The following is a 23,349-nucleotide window of genomic DNA, read 5'->3' on the forward strand; positions in this document are numbered from 1 at the left end:
TACATGGGTACCAAAAGGAGGACATAGAAAGACAAAAAAGAGGACAGAGGAGGACGTATTGAATGTTTCATTTGAATTGTTCCGGATTAAACCTGCAATCAATACAATTTTATTACAATAGCTGCCAATAAATGTCTCTTAGTGAACCAATGAAGAAACAGCCATGTTAAAAAATAAAAATAAATTCAATTGAGGCTTTTTTTAAAATACTAAAAAGCTGGGGAGTGTGGAAGTTGGAGTGCCCGAAAGGGACTTTGAACACACACTGTCCGAGTGTTCGCCTTCCCATCGATGTGTTCGTGCGGCGCTACTTGCTCCTGCCTGGCTGGTTGTGTGGGTAGACCACTACTGTCCATTCTAGTGGTTCTAGTCCCTCTTTGCTCATCTTAGCTGCAGGAGGGTCTAGGAGCAAATCCCCGCTGGTCTTCAGGTTTGGGAACTCCCACATCAGTTTCAGGAACTCATCTGACTCCTCTTCGCCTCCTGCCTGTACAGCTATATCTTTCGTCTGTTTCACTCTCTCGCCCATTGCAACACTGAAATTTCGCGCCTTCTCTCCTTCTTTTATATTCTCCTCCCATACGATCAAATTTAACTCCTCCCCTTTATCTTCCGCCAAACAAACCTCCAACGCTTTTCTCTCTTCTCCCTCATCTTTCTCTATCTCCACTAAGATCCCCTCTACACAGCCATGATCCGCCTCAGTGGTCTGAATCGTTGAGGACAGCACACTGACGACGACTCCTTCACAATCTCTAAGAAAAATATGCTGGAACATGAGACAATTTCTATTAAAGGGATTGGAGCTGAAAGAGTGGAGTTGCCATTGGCAAAAATTCCCATAAAATATAAAGGGTGGACAGGAGATTGGACTACCTACCCGTGTCACTCATGCGAGTCAGGAGGTGAGGCTGAGGAGCCTGATGCCGAGGGAGGCCTGGAAGGAAAAAACAAGAAACCGGGCCTTCTCAGTGGTGGCTCCTCACCTTTGAACAATCTACCTCCAGAGATTCACGCGGCCCCTTCGCTGGGTATCTTTAAAAATCAATTTAAAACGTGGATGTTTCGGCAGGCCTTCCCTTCAGCTAATTCCTGATGCTTTCCTTTCCTTTTCTTCCCTATTGTTCATCTTCCATCTTCTTGAATTTGTTTATCATGTAAAAATCCTTTTAATATTTTTATCTGTGTATTTTATGTTGTTAGCCGCCTAGAGTGGTCGTAATTGACCAGATAGGCGGGATATAAATAAAATAAATAAAGAAAAATAAGACAGTGGCCATATCTGAGCAAATTCCTGCCTGATGTTTAATAGGCCTGGATTTATCAGAGCATGTACAGAGTATTTTTGTAACAACTTGTTCCCAGGGAAGGCCAATTGAAGACACTGAAGAAAACATTGGGAATTTTGAAATAATAGAAGGGAATGAAACAGCTGATCTAGTCACTATGAAGAATCCTAGTAATCTGTCTTTCATAAAAGAACAAAAAGAAGACCCTACCTTAAATGAATGCTTTCGACAAGCTAAGGAAGGGCCCCTGACCCCTGAAAACCCTGAAATATACTGTGTGAAGGGAGACCTATTCTACAGAGAGGTTCTAGTGAATCCTATGAGGGGAGGGGAGAGCATTCTCAGACAACTGGTAGTACCCTTCAAATACAGAGAAAGAATTTTAGAAAAGAGACATAAAGATGCATTTGCTGCTCATTTAGGAATCTCGCGTACCAAACAAAGGATTGCTCAAAACTTTTACTGGCCTGGGATGGGGAAGAAGGTCAAGTTATATTGTCAAAGCTGTGACACATGTCAAAGGCAGGGTACTGGGAATGACAAGACCAAGGGTAAGGTGTGCTCACTACCAGTCATCCCAACTCCATTTCAGCGAATAGGCCTAGACATAGTGGGACTCACAAGACCAAGGCTAAGGTGTGCCCACTACCAGTCATCCCAACTCCATTTCAGCGAATAGGCCTAGACATAGTGGGACTCCTACCTAAAGTTACCAGGTGGGGAAATAGATTCATTTTATCCATAACTGATTATGCCACAAGATACCCAGAAGCTGTTCCTTTGCGGAATATGGAAACAGAGACAGTGGCAGATGCACTGTTATATTATATGTGTCACATAGGCTTCGCTTCCAAAATAGTTACCGATTTGGGGACCTCATTTACATCCAAATTAATGAAAAGGTGGCAAGTCTGTGGCATCACTCACATCACACCATCCCCTTACCATTCCCAGACAAATGGACTGGTTGAGAAATTTAATAGGACCCTAACATAAATGATTCGAGCACATACTGCTGAAAATCCAAATGACTGGGACCATAAATTGCAACCATTATTGTATGCTTATAGATGTGTACCCCAGGAAAGTACAGGATTTAGTCCTCTTGAACTATTATTTGGAAGGAAAGCCCGGGGACCCCTAGATCTACTCTGGCAGAACTGGGAGGAACATAGGAGGATCCTGAGTCAGTGGTCCAATATACAGATGCACTGATGAACTCCTTGCAGCAGTCTCTTGAGTTAGCAGCAGAAAACATAAAGAGCCATCAAGGAAAGCAAAAACACTGGTACGACAAGAGGGCCAGGGAAAAAGCATTTAATTCTGGAGACAAAGTGCTAATGTTGAAACCTATTATAGGAAATAAACTCCAATTAGCTTGGGCAGGCCCATTTAGAGTGGTCTCTAAAATGAGTAATGTGAATTATGTAATTCAGGAGTGGGGAGAAGAAGGCAGAAAGGTTTTGCAGGAAGACATAATTAAACCATATTATAGGAAGGAAAATTATGTTTGGTATACCATCAAAGAAACGCCCAAGGAAAAACCTGAATTATGGTATTGGGATGGAAGGGGTGTACTCCAGTATAACCCTGAGGAAGTCAAAATTAGCCTTACTCTAGCACCCGAGCAACAACAAGAAGCCAGAGCTTTATTCAAAAACACAAGCACGTCTTTTCTAATAAGCCTGGTGTAGCCAAGGGTGTAGTCCATAAAACAGAGACTTGGGGAGGACACAAAATCCACCTAGAGACAGTATTACAAAGACTAAATGAAGCTGGGGTGACAGTCAGAGCTAGTAAAAGCCAACTGGGTAGTTCTGAATTAAAATACTTAGGCCATGTAGTAAGGGGAGGTATAATCAAACCCCTTGTATCTAAAATAGAGGCTATCAATAATTGGCCCAGGCCAACGTCCAAGGGAATAAAAAATCTCTCGCCGGCTATTATCATTGCTTTGTACCCAATTTCAGCGAGATAGCCGCCCCTTTATCTGATTTAACTCACAAAAGAAAGGCTGAGAAGATCCAATGGACAGATGACTGCGAGGAGGCCTTTAGCAAGTTGAAAACGGCGTTGACTACCGGTCCTGTCCTGAGAGCCCCAGACTTCCAGAGAGAGTTCACAGTCTTCACAGATGTGTCCAACATCGGCTTGGGAGCTGTGCTGAGCCAGGCAGATGACGACAGAAACTATCATCCTGTAACCTTCCTCAGCAAGAAATTGAAGGCGGGCAAGAGGCATTTGTCCATGATTGAGTGGGAGTGCCTAGCCATCGTTTGGGCATTGCAGAAACAGGCCATTACATATAGGATGGCATTTTGTACTTTGCACCGATCCTTCCCCACTTCTGTGGCTGAGAACTATCCAGGCCAATAATGAGAAACTCATGAGATAGGCCCTACTTTTGCAGGGCTTTGATTTTGAGATTCGGAATGTGAAGGGAACCCAGAATGTAGTGGCTGACGCGTTATCTCAGAGACCAGAGGACTGACAGATGGAGAAGAAAAATGCAAAATGTAGTGGTATATAAACTGTTCTGTTCATGCATACGTTTGAGATGTAATTAAAATGTATGTGTTGAATTAATGGTAAGTAGTGATAAGTGTAACAATAATGTGATCTGTATTAATGTAATTGTAATTAATGCAAATATTTATAATTGTAATGACTGGGTTAAATGTTTAAATTAATAAATTTAATTCGCTCTAAATAGTAATCAATAATAGCATATATGCATAGATCCTGTATAAGAAGAAAAAATATTATGTAAAAGAGTAACTTGTAATAGTATTGTGAAAATGTTTGAAATAAATTGTTCACTGCTTACTGCACTGTTCATGAAGGTAAACCATAAGGTTTTCCCCATGAAACAAACTTTTCCTGGGGTGGGGGGAGGTATGTGATGAATGCCCACATCACTCCTGTCACTCATAGGTGAAGCTCATTTGCATGAACACATGAGAGGATTGGAAGGGCAGGATCATTCAGTCAGTTAGTCAGTTAGTCAGTTAGTCAGTTAGAGACGAGTGCGAGGTGTGAAGGAGAGCGATTGAAGAGCAAAGAGAAATAGAGATAACTGATGTTAATAAAGATAAGCTAGGTAAAGTGAATAAATAAAGCAAATGGTGATTGAGTGTGTAACAAAATATACGAGGTTTCAATGATTTTGATTCTAAAGAATGATTAAAGAACATCTGTGATTCAGATTCAACCTAATATCTTTTAATAAACAAGTTCTGTTGGCAGCAAGTGTCTGATTAAAGTCTTTTACAGTGTGGATAGGAGAAATCCACTGGTGGCAGCAAAGGAAAGAGAGAACGTCACCAGAGTTGTTATTATTGTTATTTTGAGAAGCTAATTCTAATTTTTTCATCTGTATTTGGAATTTCATTTCCCTTTGTCTATTTTCTTGCTCAAATGCCATTTCTCTTTGTCTTAATTCCATTTGTCTGACTTCAGTCCTCTCCTTTTCTCTGGCGCTATCTCCATTTCAAAATCTATTTCCTTTTGTCTGGCCTCAGCCTTCTTTCTCTCCTTAATCTCTAAGTCCATGGCTTTTTCTCTGAGTGTATACTCCTGTTCCAGTTTCCATTTCTCCAGATCTAGGAAACTTTTAAATAATTTCCCTTGAGGGTTCCTCAGGTTCCTCTGGTATTTGAGGGTCTCCATTCCCATTCCTATTCCCCTCAACCTCCTGAGGATCAATTTCCTCCATTACTGGCTTTTTTGTTCTTTTGGGTGGCATAAGTATGTACTTTCTTAATAAAAGGAACTGATTTCTATTGCCGAGTTAGTCAGGCCTCTTTTTAAAACACTTTTACTGCTGTTTTCTTTTCCCAGTATTTTCTGGGGTACTATGTAGCTCTCACTCGGCAGCTAAAGATGGCTACACTTTCTCTGGCGTCACACACAAGCCATGATGTTTCTTGGTCTGAGACAATGTTCTTGCCTCCAGACACAAAACAAATTCTATTTTCAAGCCTCTGCTTTTTATTTTCCTATCACCTCAGATCTGCTCTGACCCTGGCTTCCACTTTTGATCCACCAGTGATCCCTCGTCTCTCAGAGCCTTGGATTTCAAGCTAGCCCACTGGGTCTTTCAAATCCTGAGGCAAAAAAAAATATTTTCCCTTTAGAGTCAGTTCCCTATCTTTAGTTCCCCCAGATCTGGGTTCGGAAGCCCCGTCACTAAGGTTTCCCACAAAAGCTCTAGCAGATCACCCACTTCTTCACCACAGACCTCTGACTAAAAGATACCAATGACTCCAGAAAATTCACTTTTAAACTTTGGCTTTACTGGATTATTTCATATCCCGCCGCTGGACATCAATTGTGGCATTTGCCCTTGTAGCCCCTGCTTGTTTTTCCCTCACAAAGGCTCAGTCGCATTTTCTTCTTGCTGCCACCAGTGAATTACTTCAATCCACAATATAAATGACAAATGTCAGAATACTAGTCTTGTGAACACAAACAGAACTTATTTATTGGAGTTAAGCAGATTGAATAATAACAGAAGTTCTTCAGATACACATTATACATAAGCAATTGATCAACAGTTCTCTCAGTACATACTTCTTTTCTCTTGCTATATCATTACCACCTTCTCTACCTATTTGGTAGAGACCGATGTGGGTGATTGTTTGGTGGCTCTCCCCCAAACAAAACAAACAGTGGGTGTGGCTGCCCATGAAGGGGTTCTTATTGGCATGCAAAGTACACACTTAAATGGGCTTGAGGAGGCCATAAAATTCGTTGAGCCCAGGGAGAGGAGGGAAGAGGGGAAAGGAAGAAAGACTTAAAGGAAAACATTAAGAACTGTCCAATATTCTAGCCCAGAGTCAGTATCTGAATAATCACAGTCAATAATCACAATCAAATCCTTAATCGAAAGGGGGAGAATCAGTAACCAATCCATAGGTCAAAAACCTAATAATCATGAGAAAGTCCGTAATCCAAAGGGGAGAATCGGTAATCAGTCCGTAGGTCCAAAGACGAGGAGACAACGTATAAATCGGAATCCAAAAATCATAATCCGTAGGCAAACCAAGATCAAAATTCCCAGAGATACAGATGATAATCAAAAAGCCAGACCAGAATCAATACCAGGTAATTGGAAGAAAAACAGCTCTAGTACAAAGAAGTCCGATCGCAGCGGTAGCAAAACGGAAATGAGGTATTATGGTCAGGCGGAGCATGCGCACCATGGGCAACGTACTATTAATCACATGTTTTAAACTCTAGAATATTCCCAGAACTCCTGCACAGGCATAGTCTAAACCCAATTGTGTGCATTCACAGAGGCCACGAAGAAGAAACTTCAGAACAGTGCTATTCATGTCACATCAGATAAAAAACAATGTAAACAGGTACAAATATCACCAGGATGCACATTCCAGTATCCACTACAAGCAGGACACAAAAATTGTGCAAGCCAGCCCAGACAGGCAATTTCCAAGCAGGATAGGAGATCAGAGTTCACCAGTTCCACTGTAGTAGGGGGACAGACACAACAAGACATAATATAACTTCAGGAATTGTTTATTTATTTATTTATTTCATTTCTATACCACCCCATTAGCACACAACACTATTCTGGATGGTCAACAATAAAAATTGACAAAGCTAAACAAAACAAACAAAATATTACAATATCAACAAAGCATATCTTGAAATGCCTGCCAATGTAACCAAGTATTAAATTGTTTCTTTAAAATTCCTAATGAAGGGGCCAGGCGGATAACAAATGGTAACTGGTTCCATAGCTGAGGGGAGATTGTTGAGAAGGCCTGGTTTCTTGTTTTTTCTTTGTGGGCTTCCCTCAGGGTCAGCTCCCTCAGCCGTCCCACCTGGAAGGTATGCATAGGATGGACAGTTTCAATTGGGAAAAGGTATTCTGCAGGTAGTGAAGTTGAAAGCCATTTAGGGCTTTGTAGGTTAACTTGTAATTTTCTAGAGTAGCTGACTGGCCTCCGTGTAATGAGACAGTGAGATGCGGGCATCTGAGGACAGCCTTGTGGGTAATCAGGAAATCCCAGCTGATGGTGGGAACACATCATGTCCAGCAGTTACCTACCTAGGAGAGAGTGCCTGTCAAAGTCACACTGGTGAAAACCAGTTTTTAGTTCACATGGTTATACTAGTAGTAGGCATCCTTCAGTCTCGAAAGACTATGGTATCGTGCTCTGTATGGAGGACTTGGAACAGCGTCTAGTGTGGCTGAGGAGGCCAATTCGAGAGTGACAATCCCTTCCACACTGGAGACAAATCCAATCTGTCCCCTGTCCAGCTCCCTGGTTTTGCTTCCTTTGTGACTTCCTCTTTGCCTCAGCCTGCTGGACAAGGGTCTCTTCAAATTGGGAGAGGCCGTGATGTACTGCCTGCCTCCAGGCTGAACGATCAGATGTCAGAGTTTCCCATCTGTTGAGGTCTATCTGCATGGTTATACTGGTCAGGTGCAAATCTGCTAGCCTGCCAATAACCAGAGGTCCATGATGAAGGAATAGCTAAGCGGGTCGGCAGCTTCAGAGTGTAGTTTCCACATACATCACTTTGACTAACACTCCATTTTGAGAAAGTATCCAACATCTTGTAACCTCATTTTAAAGCTTTTAAATTTTAAGGAGTCTAATACGTACTCTCAGAAACACATTCTCTTACGTTCAGGCATCCCCATCTGTGCATATCCACATATAACCTATCTGGCTCTTGTTTTACTATGTAAACTACTTTACACTTCATCTGCACACTCAACAGCACTCAAAAATATGTTGCTGTTAAGTACATGCAGGGTATCCAGTTCCCATGTGAGTCTGTGCGAAATGGGAATTCAAGGTTCAACCTCCTTTCATAGAAGCCAGTGATTGTCTGGGGACAAAGTGTCCCTCTTTTCTAATTAGGGGGAAATGAGATCAAGGGATTTGCCCAGGGCTGTACAGTCAGCCTGTGGAAGAGGTGTTACCCATAGGATTAATAGCAATGATTTCTCAGCATGTTAAGGGATGGCTGTTCTAGCATTCCACTCTGGCAGATGTTTATGTTTTCTTGGCCTTGGTGGCGCCCTGGATATATGTGCCATCTTTCAGGAGCAATGGGGCTGTTTATTTGAGGCAATTAAATTTAAATAAACCCATAATATATCATTTGCTGAGTGTGCGTACCCACAGCTAAAGTGCCCTGGCTCAAGGGCTTTGCTATCAGGTGATTCAGGAATGCCTGCAGTTGCACAGTGTCAGGAAAAGGGAAAACCAAGGGAAAGGGGGTCTGGTCTGCTATTAGGAATGGGTGAAGGGGGATTTTGCATCCTCTCAAAGGCGTGGGGACTTTGGACCATGGAGGAAGGATGTAGACAGGCAGAAGATAGGCGGGTGTGCTCAGGGAAACACAGGGGATATCTGGTGAAGTTTCGTGCCCATTAAAAGGAGCAGAGCTTGGAAAGGTGACTATTTTGCGCTACACCTTGCAGTTTCTCCCAGTCCCCATGATCCATGACCATACTTAGTGGGGGATTCTGGGTGTTTTAGTCCAAAGGTGTAACTTCTCCAGGGAAGGGGAAAGAGGCACTAACTTTAAGGGCAATAAAATGTAGACTTGGCTGAATGAATGGCAAATGGCAAGCAAAGGATGTGGTGAGGCCTCTGTAGAAATAACTCTCTGCTCATATTCAGGTACCTAAACAAGGTAACTCAGCTACATTGAGTGCTACTTCATGGAAGTCATCATAGGCAGCTGTTTCTGGGAGTGCCCATCATTTGCCAAGGTGCTCTAACTTTCTAGCCACAACTCTTCTTTCTGCAGAAATATTCAGCCCTTGCATTTATTTCTGAAAGAGATCTGGATGCAAAATTTACCAGGCAGCTCCCCAAGAACAGAGGAATCCAAAAAATAAAATAAGACAAATACAAGATTTAAAAATATGTCCTGAGACCTCCAGCCATGCAAACTGACTGAGGAAACCCAGTGCTGTCAGCCACCAGCACTGCCAGGGTTAACAGCTTTTCAACACAGGGGGGATTCTTTGTATGAATACTTGCTCCTACACCCAAGTGGCCAATGGCCTCACCAGCGGGGGGGGGGGGATTCAAGGCTCTGGCGGGCCCTGGGCAAAAAATATAATAGTGCCCCCCTCCCTCTGCCTTTCCGCCCACCTAAGTTGGTCACACAACCTGAATAATGTTATATAACAGAAATAAGACTCACTCACCAAGGTGATCTTGGTAGCAGTGAGTAAGTGAACAATGCTGAGGTAAATAAACAAACAACAGAAGAATGAAAAGGAAGTCTAGCTTATGAGGGAGACATGAGGCAAGGAAAGGCTAAAGCTGAGCTTCGAGGCACTCTGCATGTGCCCAGAGAAGAGGAAAAGTTGTGCAGAACATGGGGAGGCTGCAATCCAGAGCAGGCCCCACATGGAAAGGAGGGAGGGAGGCTGCCTGTCGTGTGGGGTTGCAGGACGCTGGGCTCAGGCGCAGGACGAGGTGGGGGGGACTGCGGGCACTTTGAAGGAACAGCCGCCACCACCCAGCTGAGGGTTCTGGCAGGAAGAGTGTCTCTGAGGCTAAGTAGAGTATCCTCCATACCCCGGCTGCCCTTACTCAATCCCTTTCCTCACTCAACCTCTGTCTGGAGATATGAGTTTTGCTGGGTAGCTGGGGGCATGCGTGCTAAGATGGTCGTGTGGACCTCCTTGGGCAGCAGTGCCTAGCAGCACCTCCCACAGGTGTGCTTTCCACTCAGCACAGGAAGATGAGCTGCTCCGATGGTGTCCACACCAGCTGCAGCCTGGCCTCCAGAAGAGTGTAGAGGAGATGGAGGAAGGGGGCACGCTTGCAGAAGGGCCCTGTGTGTGGCTCTTCCCCAGGTCTGGTGGCGGCCATGGCAGGCCATCGGGGCAAGTGTGGTGTGAGAAGGAGCTGAACACCGTCTGCCCCCCCTCCCATTCACCCCCATGGCTTGCTGTCCATGAGCATCACCTCCATGCATTGCACCACTGCCCCACCCCCGGCCGGCCTCACCCTCACTCTGGCCCCTCCATCCTCCTCTTCCTGTGGCCCCCCACAGACATTGGGCCCTGGGCACATGCCCACTTTGCCCTCTGAATAGAGCGACCCTGGACCCACCCGCCACCCGCATTTTAACACTAGCTATATCTTTCTCTGTATGCATGATGCCAATTTCCATACTTAATAAAACTCTAAAATTATGCATTGTTAAGTGTCAATTATTCGTTCCAGAGTTATTACATTCAACCCGTTTTTCTGCTATAAGCATTTAATATAAATGTGGGTGGGGAGGGAAGGAAAGCTTATTTATCCAATTTACAGCCTTCACTTTTGAGTTTTATTTTAATTATTTGATCCCATTCGAGAGATAAACATGCACAACACTGCAGTCTTTAAATATAGTCTTGAAATATAGTCACTCCCATTGGAGGTAATTGGCTTGCTTCTGAGTAAGCAGAAAACTGCACTTTATAGAAATAAAATACTTTTCTTCATATCACTGTTTTCTGAATTGATGTGAAAAGCAAAAGCACCAGCACTGTTCATTTTTTAAAGTTAACACTATCTAATGGAGTGATTCACACTAAACACAACGTTTTATATACAGTATCTAAGAAACAAAATACAACCCAGTCCAAGAAATGCTATGCCTTTTTGTTTTTTACCTAGGGGAAGCAAGTCAGAATTACTCAAGTGCGGACCTCGATTTTACTCGTTTGCTGAGGAAACATGACAAATATTCTGGCAGGACAACTTCAGGAAGCGTTTACTACTCGAGAGTAATCCCCTCTTCAAGTCAGCGGGAGTTGCGTCGGAATAAATACGCATCAGAGAAATCTGAAGCAGCACAAGGGGCACCTCAGGGCTCAAAGTCTTCCAGGGACTTCCAGTACTCAAAAGTGAAATCCTGGCCCTCTCTAGGACTGCATTCCCCAGCATGCGGCGCGAAAGGAGGTGTGGCCGATGGGTTTAAAAACCCACATGTTGCGGCTTCTGCCTCCAAAGCTCGGTTGGCAATTGGGAGGAGCGGCGAGAACAGGTGGAATGGCTGGACAGCTGCGCTACCGGTGCAAGACATCACCTGGAATGGCGGAGGGGCTGCGCTACGCGGGCAAGGTCGTCTGCGTGACGGGCGGCACCAGAGGCATTGGCGAAGCGATCCTGAGATTGTTCGGTGAGGGCGAGGACGATTTGGGGGGGGGGGTTGGTCAGAGCTGCTGCCAAGCAGGTGCCCGGGCTCCATCGAACTCTTAAAAAAAGTTCCCCAGTCCAGATACATTGTGGTGAAGAGAGAATGATGAAGTTGGAGGTGGGGAGGGGAAGGGAGAAAGGAGTTCTGGACGTGTTCAGAGGCAATTCCTCACCGTCGTGGAAGTTTTCTTCCCCAGTCCAGAGGTAGTTTGTGGTGGGGAGATCTGGACGGAGTTAAAGGATGAGGAGACGTGTTCTGTAGGTGCTCCGAGGCTCTCTTACTGGAGAGTGTGGTGCTTGTTCTTGAGGGAATGTGTGCTATTCCAGATGTTGCCAGACTACACACCCCATCATTCCCTCTCAATATAGAAATTGCTGGCCAAGACCTGAGGCACCTGGTTGAGGGAGGCAGGTGTAAAACCTGTCTGGGTGAGGCGGACTGAATGTCTTACTTGCTGTAATGCCAGTATGTGATCTGAACGTCTGGCCTCTGTCTTGCATTCACCTTCTCCTTCCAACGTCAACTTCCTTTCCCAGTTCACCATGGAGCCAAAGTGGTCTTCTGTGCACCCGAATGTGAACGTAAGTCTGAAACATTTTCTCCCCTTTCCCCCGCCTTCTCGTTTTGTTTTTATTCCAAATAAGGCTGCCTGGGCCGAAGATAATTTGAGACTTTGAAATCCAGGAGGCAAGGAAACCCTGAAGAACAGTGCGCAGGATACGTGTAGGTCTAGAAAGGTAAACGTGTCACCTTAAATCTTAGGAACTACAGTCTCTGCCATCCAGGACTATTGGTTGTGATGGTGGGAACTGGTCATCTCGTTTACTGGTTTATCTTTCCTAGTGTAGACAGAGGAAAGCAGGAATAAGTGAGTAATTTTAGTTCTAAAAGTGGCATTCAGCTGACAGGTTCAGCTTAGGAAAAAGGTGCCGTGATGAAAAAACCTCACCTGCTGAATTTCTGTCTTCTGTACACCTCTGAAATGACCAGAGAAATACTTTGCCAACATGCAGTAGTAGCTGGGTTTCCACATTGCCCATTGATTTCAAAAGGAGTTCTTGTGCTCTAATTTAAGTGGCATTGGCTTCTGATTCCCAGCATTCTCCTTTAGATTACTTTGCATGTAAATCTTTTCTTTTCCATTTGCTCCCATCTTTTATCAGTTCAGAGTCCTGACCCTAGATGGAACTGTTTAGCTGTGGATTTCAGTGGATTTACCTGGCTAGGAACGTTCCCCCCCAGATGAGAGTAACTGGAGGGGAAATGATGTAAAGTTGAATGGAACTGAATCGATCAATTAATTTTTATGCAACGAATAGCTTTTTGAACTCTCTCCCCAACCCAATATAGTTTGGATCAGTCCTTGAGTCTACCATGGCTTGTGTGTTCAGATGGGAATTTTGAGAACTGTCACTCTCATCTTTATGTTTCCATCACCATTTGCAGATACACTAGCTGATTTAACCATGTGACCGCCAGATGCTTTATACAACCATCCCATCACCCCAACCCTAGGGGTGCTGATGGGAATTGTAGTATGGCTGATTTTTATCTGTAATAAAATCTGTATGTTGCCGTCTTGATATGAGGAGTTTACCTGGTTCAACAGAGTGGAAGCCATCTGGCCATCAGATGTGAAGGGAAGTTGAGGTAGACCCATAAAGGGAAAGGAGAAGGAGAGAAAACATCTCTCCCCCTCCCAACTAACACCCATCTCTGCCATTTCTGGAACTCTGCATTAACTCTGTTTGCAACTGCTCTGTTGTATGCCTTTGTAGGGGAAAGGGGGGAAGCCCTTCAGAGGGAACTGGAAGAGTCTGGGTGCCCTGGAGAAGCTCGTTTTGTGGTCTGCGATGTTGCCATTGAAGATGATATTAAGGTAGGCTGGAAATGTGGGAAGAGCAGGTCGGGGTGGGGGAGACTTCTTTAGATCAGCTTTTTGCTTGGTGACCCCATTCTTAAAATCCACCGTTGTTCCCTGGGGATTGCAGTGGTATAAAAGATCCCACATCTGGAATGGCCTGGTTCTCCTAGTTGTCCAGGTCCTTCCAGATGTGCTGAGCTACAACCCCTGTCACCTCTGTCCATGGCACATATCTGTCCTTCCTGGGGATAATGGGAATTGTATTCCAACACTTTTAGAAGCTGTTGGCTTAGAGGGAAGCTGTTTCCTTTTGCCACGCTAAATTTACAGGAATCGTTGTTCTTCTATTGCATCCTCTCACCCTGCCTGAAATCTCTCTTTATATGTTTTCTCTCTCTCTCGCTCACAGAATCTGGTTTCTGTGACCATAAACCTGTATGGATGCCTCGATTGTCTTGTAAACAATGCTGGAATTTGTGAGTCATTTCAAAAACAATTTGGATCTGGGGAGATTCTGGGTGCCTGTTTCTGGGTTGTGGGATGTGGGAGGCTCCTTGAAGGGCAGACCTAGGAACCCTGGAAGAAATAAAGCGTTGAGATCAGAGGTTAGTAATTAATATTTTGGGGACTAAAATTTCCAGAACTCCTGACCAGCATTATGGGCAAGTTATACTGGCAGAAAAGACTCACAGAGCTGATTGCTTTCTGTATTCACTTTACATATGTTGATCTGTTGTGTGTATGTGTTGTCTCGTGAGTTTAATGGAAAAGGTTTAAGAAGGGAATGAAGAAAAAAGCAAGATTTATTAACAGGTATGTAAGAATCTCATCTACTTTTCATCTAACTTCCATGGAAAAACAATCTTGCTTTTGTATTTCCACTTGTCAATAGTTCCCGGCTTCCAGAATACAGACGATGTGACTGGGGAAGGCTTCCGTACGGTTTTGAACATCAATGCTATTGGCTATTTCTTGGCAGCAAAGGTCAGTAATCCCAGTCTTCATTATCGACATCTTCAAATAGCAGAGCTGGAAGAGACACTATGTATGGATCATTGAATCTAGCCCTTGTCAGATATCAGAAGCTGCTTTATAGACTGTCAGAATGTAGATCCATGTAGCTGATTGTCTTCTACAACAGCCTTCCTCAAGCTGGCGCCCTCTACAGATATCTGTTGAGTTTTTGTCCAACATAGCTGGAGGGTATCAGGCTGGGGCTAGTAGAATTAGGTTGAGCAGTCCTGATTTCACGAATGGGCAAACTAGGCATTGAGCTGAGGGGTGTGTGCGTGCTGAACTAAAATTAAGGTTGTGTTTTTAGATTGCATTGCTTGTAGTGAATGAGAAAGGCAAAAAGAAAGTGTGTGTAACATGTTCCTCAAGGTTGTTCAGGCTGATTAGGCCCTAAGTACAGAAATGCTCTGTATAGAAATGTCTTGGGCCCAGTGCTCTTCAGCGTTTTTACTAGTGGAGGTGCACAGAATGCGTATCAGATTTACAAGAGAACTGAAATTGGGTGCAAGAGCTGATACCCGGGAAGAGAGAAACAAAATTCTGGAAGTCCTTGAGAGGCTCTAGGACCGAGTTGACAACAATAGAGTGAAATTTAACAGGATTAAGTGCAACGTTCAACTCCTAGGAAGAAGAAACCTAACATACAGTTTTAAAACGGGAGATATTTGGCTCGGCAATACTACGGGCAAGAAGGATGCTAGAATATTTACAGAGCTGAATGTGATCCAAGAATGTGATATAGTTGCAGAAAAGGCAAATGTTGCATTAATGGATGTGAAGTGTAGTTTTTAGGTAATACCTTTAATTTTATGGGGTTATTTGCTTCTTTAGAAATCTATTGAGGAAAGTTGTAAACACAATTTCACAGTTTTTTCTCATTCACACTTACATAACAAACAAGATAAGCAATTTCTAACGAGATTAAAGAGCTACAATTCTCCCCCACCCCTGACCTTGGCAATAGCACAAATATAAAAGTTGCTTGTAAAGGTCAAGTGTCCCTTTGAATTCAAATTTAGAGAAGAAGTCCAAGAGATCTTCCTCAAATGAGTTGGGTGTCCAATATCTAAAAGAATTTGTTCCACATATGAAGTCTTCAAAAGTCAAAACCGAGTTGGCAAGGCCTCAGCAGCCCAAATGGCAACCGCAACTCCAGCCTCTTTATCTCACCCGCTCTTTTTGATTCAAAAAGAGCCCTGTTTTTTCTTAGTCTTACGAGTTTTTCATTGCGTGAGGCATTCGTCTTGCGAGGTATCACTGTATTTGGAACTTTGTCCTGCCAGGTGATGCCAAAAATGCATTGGAGACAATGCATATGGAACGTGTTCAACTTCCTCTCCTGCCGTGCACAAAGGGTCCAGGACTCATCACAGTACAGGAGTGTGCTCAGGACACAGGCTCTATAGACCTGGATCTTGGTACAGTGGTGCCTCGCTTGACGATGTTAATTCGTTCCAGCAAAATTGCTGTAGAGCGAAAACATTGTCAAACGAAACAAAAAAATCCCACTGAAATGCATTGAAAACCCATTCAATGTGTTCCAATGGGCTGAATACCTGCTCATCCAGCGAAGATCCTCCATTTCCTGTATAGCGAGGAATCCGTCCTAGAAAACAGCGGGGGGCCATTTTGAAAGCCAGCAGCCATTTTAAAACCCGACGATCAGCTGTTTGCTGATCACCGTAAAGCAAAAAATCGGTTCCCGAAACAGGGAACCAACCGATCAACGTGAAGCGAAATTCCCCCATTTAAAACACCATTTTGCAATTGCAAAAACGTGGACATAATGCAGATTCGTTGTAGAGTGGGGTAATCGTCCAGCGGGGCATGACTGTATATGCCGTCAGCTTCTTATTAAGCCATACTCTCCTTGTGAGTCTAGAGAACATGGTAGCTGCTTTGCCAATGCATTTATCCAGCTCGACATCTAGAGAGAGAGTGTGTTGGGGATTGTTGTTTTGGGTTTTTCGGGCTCTTTGGCCGTGTTCTGAAGGTTGTTCTTGTCACGAATTTGGCGACAGTAGAAATATGCAGAGTTATTGAAGACACTTACAAGTTCTTCTTTGTTGCAAGACGGTTGTATTTACAAGTATTTATAGATATTTACAGGCAGGCATCTCAACAGCATGGCAGGAACTCTTTATACAAACGGACAGCATGCATGGCAGCAAGTGGTGGAAGAGAAAGACACAAAGACACAGTCCACTTATATACATGTACATGGCATATTTTGTCCAATCAGAAGACAGATGACTTCATCCTTTGCACCTGGTCTTCTTCTGGTTTCAAGACACTGCATCATCTCCAGAGTGATTCAGCATTCTCACATCTGTGCACAATGGCAGCTCGTTAATGATACACTTATACATGTTCAGGCCTACAAAATTTCTATATTCTGACAGTTCTTCCTGATGTTTCGCCAGTCTCTGTGGCTGGCATCTTCAGAGGACTGTAGTGGAACTCTGACCATGCTCTGTTGCTGTTTGTTGGACAGTTGAGTATTTATAGCTGTGGGAACACGTTTTGTCCTTTTCAGGAGATAAGGTGATCAGTGTGTTTTTTTGTGATAAGTGGGGAGAGATTATCTGTCACTGTGATTGATGAGTGTCACTAGCTGGTCTTTTATGTGCAATGATCCCTGGTCCTTGTGGCTGGGTAGAGTTCATTGACTTTTTGCAGGTTGTATTTTTCAGTATTCTGAGCCAGGCTGTGTTTAGTTTTAGGCCTTCTCCTTTTCTTTTCTTTTTTAAGTTCTGTTGATGTTTATAGATTTCAATGGCTTGCCTGTGCAGTCTAATATAAGCATTGCTGGTGTTGTCCAGTACTACAATAGTCTGAAATAGAATTTCATGTCCAGCTTGTTTTAGAGCATGTTCAGCTACTGCTGATTTTTCCGGTTGTTTTAGTCTGCAGTGTCTCTCATGTTCTTTGATTCTGCTGTGAATGCGTTTTGTAATTCCAATATATATACCTGTCCACAACTACAAGGTATCCGGTATACTCCAGATATCTTGCAGTCTAAACCATCTAAACAGCATCCACCCAAATATTCAATTCACTATGGAAAAAGAAATAGAGGACCAAGTCCCATTCTTAGATGTCATACGCAGAACTGACCTTCTATTGGGACACAAGGTCTAAAGAAAACCCACCCACAGAGACCGGTACCTACACAAAAACTCCAACCATCACCCACAACAGAAAAGAGGCATAATCAAAACACAGTTAGACCGTGCAAATCGGAACTGTGAAGCTCAGTTTCTCAGCACCGAACTCAACCATCTGAATTGGCGAATGGCTATTCTAAGAATGAAATCAAAAGAGCTATCAAACCAAGAAAACAACACTAAACTGAAGAAGAAAAACAGCCACCCACAAATAAAGTATTTCTGCCATACATCAAAAGGGTCACGGACCACTTGGGGAAACGTTTGAAAAAACACAACCTACAAACAGTATTCAGACCCACCACAAAAATACAACAAATGTTACGGTCAGCAAAGGACAAAAGGGACCCCCTCACCACTGCAGGATTATACCAGATACCTTGCAGTTGTGGACAGGTATACAGTGGTGCCTCGCTTAATGGGCGCCCCGTTTAATGACAAATCCGCATAGCGATTAAGTTTTTGCGATTGCAAAAGCGATCACATTGCGATGATTTAGATGGAAAAAAATCACTTTGCGATGATCGGTAAGCTGTTTCGCTTACCGATTTTCGCATAGCGATGGTTTTCGAACAGCTGATCGGCGGTTCCAAAATGGCCACTGGCTAAAAAAAATGGCCACCCGCTGTGTTTTTGCGCCCATTCCTCGCTTACCAGGCAGCGAAAATGGCGGCCGTATGGAGGATTTTCACTTTAAGGTCAGTTTTTTGCCCATAGGAACGCATTAAACGGGTTTTAATGGATTCCTATGGGCTTTTTTATTTCGCATAGCGACAAATCCGTATAGCGACGATTTTGGCTGCACAGATTATCGTCACTATGAGGGGCGCCACTGTATATTATACTCTACGCTAATTGAGCAAAGACTTATAACCGGTAACTGCTACTTCCCATGTTAATTCAACACCATATGTGAAGCTGGAGTGTCCTCTCCAGAGCACGAGGCGTAGATAAAATAATATGGAGGACAAACTGTTAGCCAAGCAGCAAATCCCCCCTCTCCAAGTCACTGAAATAGTCCAATGGAAAGGTAAGAGCCAATACAGTGGACCCTCGACTTACAGACGGCTCGACTTACAGACTTTTCGAGTTACAGACTTCTCTGGCTGCAAAATTTAGATTCGACTTTGTTAGGGTTTTGGCAACAGTAAAATACGCAGAGTTATTGAAGACACTTTACCAGTTCTTCTTGTGTTGCAAGACAGTTGTATTTACACGTATTTACAGTTATATACAGGCAGGTATCTTAACAGCACAGCAGGAACTCTTTATACAATCTGGCAGCATGCGTGGCAGCAAGTGATAGTGGAGGAAGAGAAAGAAGCAAACACACAGTCCACTTATATACATATACATGGCATATTTTGTCCAATCAGAAAACAGATGACTTCATGCTTTGCACCTGGTCTTCTCCTGGTTTCAAGTCATTACATCATGTCCAGAGTGATTCAGCACTCTCACATCTGTGCACAATGGCAGCTCGTTAATGAAACACATATACAGGTTAAGGCTTATAAAATTTCTATACTCTGACAGACTTGCAGCCAGAGAATCGACTTACAGACCAGAAAAAAACCAAAATGGAATAAAAATAGAATAAAAACCACTGGTTATAGGATTAATCGGTTTTCAGTGCATTGTAGGTCAATGGAGATTCGACTTACAGACTTTTCGACTTGCAGCCACCATTCCAATACAGATTAATTCCTTAAGTTGTACCACTGTACAGCTGGTTCCAGCGCGTCGCAGGAGTTGCCAGAGCATGACTGTACACAGTCATGAACGGCCTCCAGGACTCCGGCTCCAGATTTTGCCTCGAGGTTTCCTCCTGAAGCCTTTTCCATCAAGGAATATAGTAATAAATAAGTAAATAACTGATTTTGTTTATTTGTTTGTTTCAAATATTTGCACCCTACATTTCTCCTTAAAAGAATGCAAGGTGTTTTACAGTGTTAAAATAGAAACAGTATTGAAATTTGAGAACAAGAAATCATTATAAATATTTTAAAATAATTTTAAAAATATAATATTAAAAGCTAGTAGATAAAAACAGTACTAAAAACACAGTAAAATCAATGGGAATGCAACTGTCCCATTTTAATAATGAACACTCTGCTCTCTTTTTCTGAAACCCCTCCAGTGGCAAGGACTGGCCAAATTGACTGGTTAAATACTTTAAAGATTGTCATACAGAGGAGGGGCAGGATCTGTTCAAAGTTATTCCAGACAGCAGGACTCATAATAATGGGCTCAGGTTACAGGGAGCCAGATTTCAGCTAAATATGAGGAAAAACTTAATCCCAGGATTGATTTGTTGACTTTATTTATCTAGGATTAATAAGGAGCAAGGATTCGAAAAGGCCTTGCTGAAACACTGCCATTTTAGAGAAGAAATATTGAGCAAAGATATTTTGCTGATTGAGGCAAAGTAGCAAATGGTGCCTCGACTCACCAAGGTGTAGAGTAGTGGGCCCAATTGTGTCAGAAGCAATTCCCAGAAGCACCTGCCTTATATCCCTTCCCTTATAAGAGGAATATAGGAATAAACAAGTAAATAACTGCTTTTATTCATGTGTTTGTTTCAAATATTTGTACCGTGCCTTTCTCTGTAAGCCACACAAAGTGGCTGAAAGTGTTAAAAAATAAACAGTATTGGAAGCTGAGATCAATAAATAATTATAATATTTCAAAAGAATTAAATAAGTATAATATTAAAAGCTAGTAGATAAATAATAAAAACACAGTAAAAGCAACAGAAATGTAGCTGTCCCATTTTAAGAACTAACACTCTGTTCTCCTTTTGTGACACCACTAAAGCACTTACTGGAGACAGCTGCAACTGCCTGCCTAAGGGTAGGACCGGCCCCATTGACTGGCTAAATGGGACAGCAGTCCAGTGAGATACAGGTTAGCTTCCTACATTGGTGTAGTGTCTCTAGGTCACAGGTTCTCAATACACTGGCGCAGTATCGCTAGATCACCTTTCCTCCTCAACTCTCTGCTAACAGTATGCACTGCCTCATCTCCGGAAGACGAAAGGGAACATCGTCAACATCTCCAGCCTTATTGCTCATATTGGATATAGGAATGCTGTCGCATACGTCACATCCAAGGTAATCAAGGGCACTGAAATGAAGTATCAGGGGTCTTTCTATTCTCTTATTTTAAAACTGCAGGTGCCAAAATTTTTAGAACCTTCTGCTCCTGTTCCTTTAATAACAACTAATAATGTTTTTTAATACCATGAAAGTTCATTAGGTGATTTTTGTATACTGAGTTACACTTAAGGACCAAAGAAATAAGCCTTTAGCCCCCTGGTCAGTCTTAAAAGTCTTATAAATACTTCTTTTCCATACATAATGCTTTTGTGTGTTTTAAGTTCTACAGCCCATATCAGTCAATTAATTGCCAAATGACATACGGTAGAGACACCTCCATCTATTAGCGATTTTAAAAATTATTTGTGACACACTTGAAGGTTGAGATAACGTCTTGTGAGTGACGTTAGTTGGGTGGTTGCTGTCTAGGTCCTTATATCTAATTCATTCATTCATTCATTCATTCATTCATTTTATTTATACCTCACCATTCTCCTAGTCAAGGGAGTCCAATGGCAAAGGTTGCCAAAATAGGGGGGAAAGGCTGAAAAAACAATGACTGTGTTGATAGGGTGGTCATTTTTTAAAAAAAAGTAAAATTGAGCTCTGCTTCTGTGCTACTGATTAGAAGGGAAATGGAAGTGTTGTTTTCTGTGAGATGACTGTCCCAGTGATTTTCGGTACCACATAATACAGGTAGGAAGAGTCATCTTTTTAGACTATGGTCCCCAGGAATACTGGTGTCAGTATATCCCCAAAGCAAAAGGGGAGCCAAGTGTTGTTATGTAAATGGCCTTTTAGTTTCCCTCACCCACACTTCCTATACCTTGCAGGGTGGTGTAACTGCCATGACAAAAGCGATGGCCCTCGATGAGAGCAAATGCGGAGTTCGAGTCAACTGGTAATGTTGCTGATGCTACTAATACTATGTGTAGTACCTTCCTCATAGACTACATCTCTGGGGTCAGCTGACATTTTAGGACTCCAGAATACAATAAAATAAAAAACTCAACAAAACTCATTCATTTTGAAAAACTTTTGCCACGGGCAAATAGATCTGCTTGCTCTTTCCTGATGCCCCCCTTCTATTAAAAATCCCAATAATTTGTATTACAGTATCTCAGCTGGTAATATCTGGACTCCTATGTGGCAGAGTTTGGCAAATGGGACAGCTGATCCAGAGGCAACGATCCAGCAAGGCATTAATGAGCAGGTAAGTGTTTTGACACAATGGATATGGCACTGTTGGATAAGAAGGTCGGCATTTACACCACCCCCGTAAACCCTGCCATGATCTGCATCAAAAGTCTATTAGATTCTATAATCTCTATATAGGCTGTACATCTAATCTGATTTGTGTATACCAGCCATTTTTACATATACTCTCATGTTTACTCATGGAGAAAATGAAAGTATTTTGTGTAACGCACTTGAAGCCTCCCTAACTCTTGGAAACATTTACTAGCCTGTCCTCCTAGGTTCTGGGATCTCAGAAGTTTAAGGGTTAGAAACCTGCTCTTGAAATTAAACTTTAATTAAAATGTAGATAGGCTTTGGTTCTAAAGATATTTTGTCTTCCACTCCCAGAAGCCTCAGTCATCCTGGTCAGTGATAGTAGATTCTGGGGATTGTATTCCAAAATACCTGGAGGCCCCACTTATTCTCCTTCAGCGGCTACCTCTGTTTGAAGATTGGCCCTTTCTTCTTTTAATTAAAAACTAGGGCTCTTGGGAGAAATTGAGTACATCAAAGTGGTGTGTGTGATGCAGATTGAGTCCTCCATTCTTTCTCTCCCTTTTTCATTGCATTCGTAGCCTCTGGGACGGATGGGGACCCCAGAAGAGATTGCACAGGCTGTCTTGTTCCTGGCTTGTGAGGCCACCTTTTGTACCGGGGCTGACCTTTGGATCACTGGAGGAGCTGAGCTTGGCATGGCACCGAAGAGCCACCAAGATGCCACTGGAGGTGTTAAAGGCTAGTGGATCATAATACGTCTGTCCTTGCAAGGACAAGGGAGAAAACAGTAATTCCTGTCTTTGCAGGGTGCTGTTCCAATGGCTGGCTGTCTTAACGTTCATCCATTAAGAATAAAAATTTTAAAAATCTTTTTTGGGTGAATTGTAGGAAATTTCTTGACCATTTGATCTCCGTCGCCCCTCTGAAGTGAAGAAATTTAAGTTTCCACTGCGTAGGTCCAGTCTGCTGACCTGTAACAGAGCCCCCAGCTCCTGCCTTATGGTATTGTAAGGTTGAAGGTGACAAGCCTGTAGCTGCAGGAGGTGTGCCATCCTTTCCTGCCAAAGGGGGACGTCATACAACCTATAGGGACTTTGGAAGACACTTTGGGGGGACTCGGACAGTTTGATCCAAAAAAGCCTAGGAACAGACCCGCCCGAGAGGGAGACGTTTGGGCAGGAAGGGAGGGAAATGAAAGAGGGACGGAGGAAGAGAAGGGAGCGGTTGAGAAGTTGGAGGAGGAAGAGAGCTGTTGGTTCGAGGAGAAAGAAGAGAAAAGGACGAGCTAGAGGAAGGGCGAGTAGAAAGTGTAAAGGAGGACCTGGGGATGGGTGACTGGGGAACGCTAGAGGTGGCTGAGGAGGAGTGGAGGGGGCAGCTGTATAGGAAACCCCCGACTGGGGTGAGACAGAGGAGAGAGAGAAACGAGAATGGAGGCTTTCCCCCCCCCAAAATAGTAAAAAACATTATTTCAACAGCCAATTGTACCT

General features: G+C 43.2%; 1 protein-coding gene and 1 long non-coding RNA gene across 2 annotated transcripts in view; one reads left to right on the forward strand and one right to left on the reverse strand.

Annotated features, from left to right (window-relative positions):
- The window catches only part of LOC110078583 (uncharacterized), a 301,586-nt gene that overhangs the window by 217,818 nt on the left and 60,419 nt on the right, over nucleotides 1–23,349 (reverse strand). The gene's annotated exons all lie outside the window — the stretch shown is intronic.
- Nucleotides 11,252–22,728, forward strand: LOC110078582 (L-fucose dehydrogenase). Its single transcript, XM_072976702.2, has 9 exons — nucleotides 11,252–11,462; nucleotides 12,017–12,061; nucleotides 13,259–13,359; nucleotides 13,754–13,820; nucleotides 14,237–14,328; nucleotides 20,534–20,638; nucleotides 21,457–21,524; nucleotides 21,740–21,836; nucleotides 22,438–22,728. Exons 1-9 carry the CDS (start codon nucleotides 11,252–11,254, stop codon nucleotides 22,600–22,602), a joined length of 951 nt encoding a protein of 316 aa, XP_072832803.2. The 3' UTR covers nucleotides 22,603–22,728.

The sequence above is a fragment of the Pogona vitticeps genome, chromosome 6 (genome assembly GCF_051106095.1).
Source record: "Pogona vitticeps strain Pit_001003342236 chromosome 6, PviZW2.1, whole genome shotgun sequence".
In the NCBI taxonomy this organism is placed as follows: Eukaryota; Metazoa; Chordata; class Lepidosauria; order Squamata; family Agamidae; genus Pogona; species Pogona vitticeps.

Coding starts and splice junctions, on each gene's coding strand:
- LOC110078582 (XM_072976702.2), top strand. CDS start 11,252: ATGGGTTTAAAAACCCACATGTTGCGGCTTCTGCCTCCAAAGCTCGGT. Junction 14,329..20,533: donor GCTATTTCTTGGCAGCAAAG/GTCAGTAATCCC, acceptor CTCTGCTAACAG/TATGCACTGCCTCATCTCCG. Junction 21,525..21,739: donor TGCGGAGTTCGAGTCAACTG/GTAATGTTGCTG, acceptor TTTGTATTACAG/TATCTCAGCTGGTAATATCT.